The sequence below is a fragment of the Bidens hawaiensis genome, unplaced genomic scaffold (genome assembly GCF_021521415.1).
Source record: "Bidens hawaiensis isolate Kalapana, Puna unplaced genomic scaffold, B.hawaiensis_p1.1 tig00012179_1, whole genome shotgun sequence".
Lineage (NCBI taxonomy): Eukaryota > Viridiplantae > Streptophyta > Magnoliopsida > Asterales > Asteraceae > Bidens > Bidens hawaiensis.
Genome location: NW_027491979.1, coordinates 400,225 through 405,771, shown reverse-complemented (window position 1 = coordinate 405,771; position 5,547 = coordinate 400,225). Strand labels below are relative to the sequence as shown.

At 39.5% G+C, this 5,547-nt stretch overlaps 1 protein-coding gene across 1 annotated transcript; it reads left to right on the top strand.

Moving 5' to 3' along the window:
* The first annotated feature begins 398 nt into the window (after positions 1 to 398).
* LOC143540166 (secreted RxLR effector protein 78-like) lies at positions 399 to 791 on the top strand. The gene has a single exon (XM_077033305.1). The coding sequence runs from the start codon at positions 399 to 401 to the stop codon at positions 789 to 791; it is 393 nt and encodes a 130-aa protein (XP_076889420.1).
* Positions 792 to 5,547: the final 4,756 nt, after the last annotated feature.

Genomic DNA, 5,547 nt, shown 5'->3' with positions numbered 1-5,547 from the left:
GTGTGACAAAAGGTGGCCCGGGCTGAACGTCTCCAGCATCCCAGACACACTAAAAAATCACACATTTAGCCTTGAAGTACGTGCAAGGTAGTAGAAGTGAAAGGATTGTTTTTCCACAGTACCCGGCGACTAGTAGAAGGGTTGTCCACTCAAGGCCTAGACATTTCATTCAAATACCCGTATCAAGTTAGGGGCGGTTTATCCGGGGCTGAGGCATGCATATGGGGCGGTTTATCATCTTTTTTGGCTTTAGTACCTAAAGTTAAAGATCCGTTGTCTTTTAGTGACTTCCGTCCGATTAGCTTGATCGGGTGTGTAAACAAAGTAATCTCAAAGGTGTTGGTAAACAGGTTGAAACGGTGATAAATAAATTAACTTCTGGGAAGCAGTCCGCATTCATGGCAAATAGAAGCATCCTTGATGGTTCGTTGGTTCTGAACGAAGTTATTTCTTGGCTTAGGAGGTCAAAGAAAAAAGGATTGATTTTTAAAGTTGACGTTGATAAGTCATATGACTCGTTAAACTGGAAGTTTTTGGACTCTATATTAGAGCAAATGAATTTTCCGACATTATGGCGGAAGTGGGTCTCCGGAATTCTGGTTTCAGATTGGGCGTCGGTGCTAGTGAATGGATCCCCAACACCGGAATTCCAATCTTTTCTGGGTCTTCATCAAGGGGACCCTTTATCACCGTTCTTATTCATCATTGCTATGGAAGCACTCTCGTGTGTTATGAGGAGGGCGGTTGACCGGGGTATCTTCGGGGACTTCATTGTGGGCGGGCGGGTCTGATAGTTTCTCATTTCATCTTTGCGGATGATGTGGTATTTTTAGGCGAATGGGGTAGTGAGAATGTAATAAATTTGAAAAGAATACATCGGTGTTTCTACCTTGTTTCCGGACTAAAAGTGAATTTGGCGAAATGTCGAGTGTATCGCACATGTGTGGGGGATTTGGAAAAGGGTCGTATTGCAAATCTTTTACAGTGTGGGGTCAGATCCATACCATTTATTTATCTCGGTCTTCCGATTGGGGGGGAATATGCATTTGAAGAAATCTTGGACTTGGTTGTGGATCTTTTTTAAAAACGCCTTTCGGGTTGGAAGGCTAAGACATTGTCTATCGGGGGTCGGATTACGGTTATTAAATCGGTTTTAAACACTCTTCCAACATACTATTTCTCATTATTTTATGCCCCCAGGTGTTGTTTTAGAGAAGCTGGAAAGATTTAGGAGGGTTTTCTTTTGGGGAGGAACGGAAGAAAATTATAAAATCAGTTGGGTTGCTTGGAATAAGGTCATCACCCCGAAAAAGTATGGTGGAGTCGGGTTGGGGTTATTGAAAGATGCTAATTTAGCCATGTTAGCAAAATGGTGGTGGTGATTCAGGGGCGAAAAAAGAAGGCTATGGCGTCAAGTTGTCTGGTCCATCCACCATTTCTCGAGGTCATGGCAAGCGATCCTGGCTAGGCTTTCGGCTTCGGGCCCTTGGCGGTATATTGTAAAAATTTCTGCTGATCTGTCATTAACAGGTATAAACCTCAGCTCGGACATCAAATTTATGGTACGTAGTGGAGGCGAGACAAATTTTTGGTTGGATTTATGGATTGGAAACGAACCGTTTTATACCCGGTTTCCGAGACTGTTCGAGTTAGAGGCAGTGAAGAATTGCCCGGTAGCGGATTGGTTATTCATGGAGTCTAATTGTATATGCAGACAGTGGGGCTGGTCCCGGATTCCGAGATCTTCAGAGGAGGTGGATAAATTCAAAAAATTGCTTATGGTATGTCAATATGTGGTGTTAAAATTGCTTATGGTATGTCAAAGAAGAAGGCTAAAGCCTTTTATGCTATAATGTTAGTTGCGATTTGGAGGTTGTGGAAGGCCCGAAATGAGGTAGTCCATGACGGGGCGGTCATTCGGGCGGCGAGCTTAGTGGTGGAAATCAAGATGATAAGTTTCCTTTGGGTACGAAATAGAGCGAAACTCACTTTTGTTACTTGGGAGGGTTGGAATGATTTTAGTTTTTAAGATGGATAATTGTATAGCGGTGGAGGGAGATACTTATCTCATGTATCTAAAAATTTTACTTTTTTGGCTAGCGTCTAGCTAGTATTTCTAATTGTTATTTTGTTGGTGTTTCCAAAATAAAAAAATTATACTAATAAAACATATTTATTTTAAATTACCCTTATTTCTAAAAATTTTGAAATCTAATTAATAGCAATGAAAATCGAATTTTATTGAATAATATTATTAATGTATTTTGAAAACCTAATTATATATTAGTTTTAACATATTTTATTTTTTTAGAAAATAGTTTGTATATGTAATACATTTATCCACGTGTAAGATATACGAAAACATTTAATAATTCTATTTATTGATATTTTGTATATTTGTAGTACACAAGCTTTTAAACCAGTATAAATATATAACTATGTAGACACATCAATGTATAATACTAATATATAAGAGATTATTTTTTTAGAGTAAATTATGGTTTTCGTCTATTTGGTTTGTCCAAATATGCGATTTTAGTCCAGTATTTTTAAATTTGCGATTTTCGTCCTTGTGGTTTCATTTCACTTGCAATTAAACCCGAATCCACTAACACTATTAAGTCAGGTCGTTAAATCCATCAGCATGCACCTCACGTGAGGGGCAGTTATGTCATTTTTCTCCCCCAACCAACCCCGGCCTTAATTTGCAAGCCCTCTCAGGTGAGGGGCTGGGGTTTACTTGAGGAGAAAAAAGACATGTGAGTTGCACGTAGATGAGTTTTACGATTAGACTTAACAGGTTTAGTTGGTTCGGGTTTAACTGAAAGTGAAATGAAACTACATGAACGAAAATCAGAAAATTTGAAACCATTGGATTAAAACCACATATTTAAACAAATCACAGAGAAAAAAACCAGAGTTTACATATTTTTTTATAACCATCCTATAATTCTATTACAAAATAACATAAATAATATGAAAGAGAGAGAATGATAAATGGTTCAAAGGTTAAATATATTTCACGCCTAGCACATAATAGTAACTACCGAGGAGTGGCATTTTTTAATCAAGGGCCACAGGTAAAGCTCAAAATTTGTGAATATAATGAGTAAATATAAATAATTAAATTAAGTTTTTAATAGCATTAAAAATATTTTTTTTAAAAGACAATTTGGATTTTCATAATTCCATTTTTTACAGAAACAATCCCATATTTAAAAATAGTTGTCACTGTTCTCACTTTTCACACTAGTTATTTTTTTGGACCTTCGTTAAAAAAAATTGACATCGTTAAGTTTTTTTCGAACTTCAAGCTGATGTTTTAAGGCTTTTGATCAGAAAGTTGTTACGAATTGATTGATGTAAAACTTGCATCGAAATGGTGCTCCAAACGACTTGATATTTGTTAATCGGAATTTTAAACACCCGAATTGAAGCACCGTTTCGTCATTTGAAGTACCATTTCGTGGTAACTTTTACATCAATCGACTCGTATCGTCATTCCGATCAAAAGCTCTAAAACATCAGTTTGAATTTTTAAAAAAACTTAACGGAGTTATGTTTTTTTACTGGGGGTCAAATGAAAACAATTAGTGTGAAAGGTGAAACCAGTATAAGCTATTTTCAGATATGAAATTATTATCGAGCAACTGCAAAAAAATGATATTATTAAAATCCAGTTTACCTTTAAAAAATCAGTCCTTATTCTATGCAATTACTTTTATTATATAGTAAAATGCCAATTAGGGGTTTCCATTGTTGCTCGGATGGGTTAGCCGGGTCCAAGGGAATCTCAAGGTTAATGGGACATATTAATAAGCTTTATCTAGGTTCGGATGAACAAAAATGGTCTATGCGGGATGCTATATCCGCGGATGGGGAGCTTTATTGAAGGCGACAAATCAATAGTTGTGCGAGGACTGCATCTATTTACGTGCTCTCATTCGTCATTCGTTTTTGCCACCATCTTGACACGGTAATGATGTTCAAGGCGGATACGGGAGGAGTGCGAGACTTCCTTATGGGAATCCCTAAACCTCAACTTGCAGTTAATGTAGTTGCTACAGGTGAAATTATTATGGACGTGGCCCTCCTTGATCGTATTTTCGCCTTTCCGTTAAAGACGGTTAAAAGCATCCCTCATAGCTGTCGCATGGCATTTTCCAGGGCCTAAACTATTGCTTTGTGTAAGGTGTCGTCAATGCCGGAGTTTGTTTAGGCCTTCTAGCCGACAAGAACGTAGGCCTGGGAATAGGAAGTCCATGCAATGCACGTCTATTCTCCGTGCCCTGGAAATTGGGGGATGGAAGTGGGTGTGTTGAACTAATCTCGTTGCTTTTTAACAAACCAACAGATATGAGCTCGCGACCCAATGAGGTCTCCTTTGAGGGTGACTATTCTAAGGAGGGCCTCAATGTTAAGCAGTGTATTCGGAAAGTTGCTAATAGGCACTTCAGGGCTGCGGTTAAAGTTTTGTGCTCTTCGGGTGTTGCTCACCTTGGTGATGCTACTATGTAATCATTGCTGGATAAGCATCCCATATTGCCCCCGCCTACCTTGCCCGGGGCCTTACTCTCGAAGCCCCCTTTGATTTTGGACATCAAAAGTGTTCTGAGGTGTATTAAATCTTTCCCCAAAGGGACTTCTTGTGGGAGAAATGGGCTGCGGGCCCAGTATATCATCGATGCCCTATGTGGGGAAGGATCAACGATAACTGTGGGGTTAATTAAGGCTATTACGGACATGGTTTTTTTATGGTTGGGGGGAGATGCCCCGGTGCTTTGGCAGAGTTTGTGGCCTCTACCCCTTTAACCTTGTTGCTTAAGCCTTGTAGGCGCAATTTGGAGAAGGCTTGTATCTAAGGTGGTTATGAGGAGTGTTGGGAAAGAAATGGCAAAATATCTTGGCGACTTTCAATTCGGGGTGGGGATCCCGAGCGGGGCGGAGGTGATGCTTCATAGCCCAAATAGGTTTCTAAATATGTTCCATTCTGATGGGTCGCTAGCCTTGCTTACAGTCGATTTTTCTAATTCATTCAATTTGGTGGATAGGACGACCCTTTTGCAAAAGGTTCGTGCTAGATGCCCATCTATCTCCATATGAGTCAATTTTCTATACAGGCAACCAGCTAGGTTATATGTAGGGAACGATTGTATTTCATCAACTACTGGTGTTCAACACAGGGATCCTTTGGGACCCCTCCTATTTGCGTTAGCTTTACACCCCCTCATTCATCGAGTACGAGATTGTTGCATGCTACTTTTCCATTCATGGTACCTAGATGATGGCACGATTATAGGAAATTCCATTGAAGTGGCAAAAGCCTTAGATATTATTAAGTCTGAGGGGCCATGTTTGGGGCTCGAGCTCAATATTAAAAAACATAAGTTTTTTGGCCGTCTTGCAATGGGGTAAAAACAAATTTAGGTTTATTTCCTAACGGGATTGGAAGGCCGAAGATGGTTGTGAAACTCCTTGGGGGTGGGGTTAGCCGGGACGCCAATTTTATTATTAGCTTGGCCTTTAATAGATCTCAAACGCAGTGGA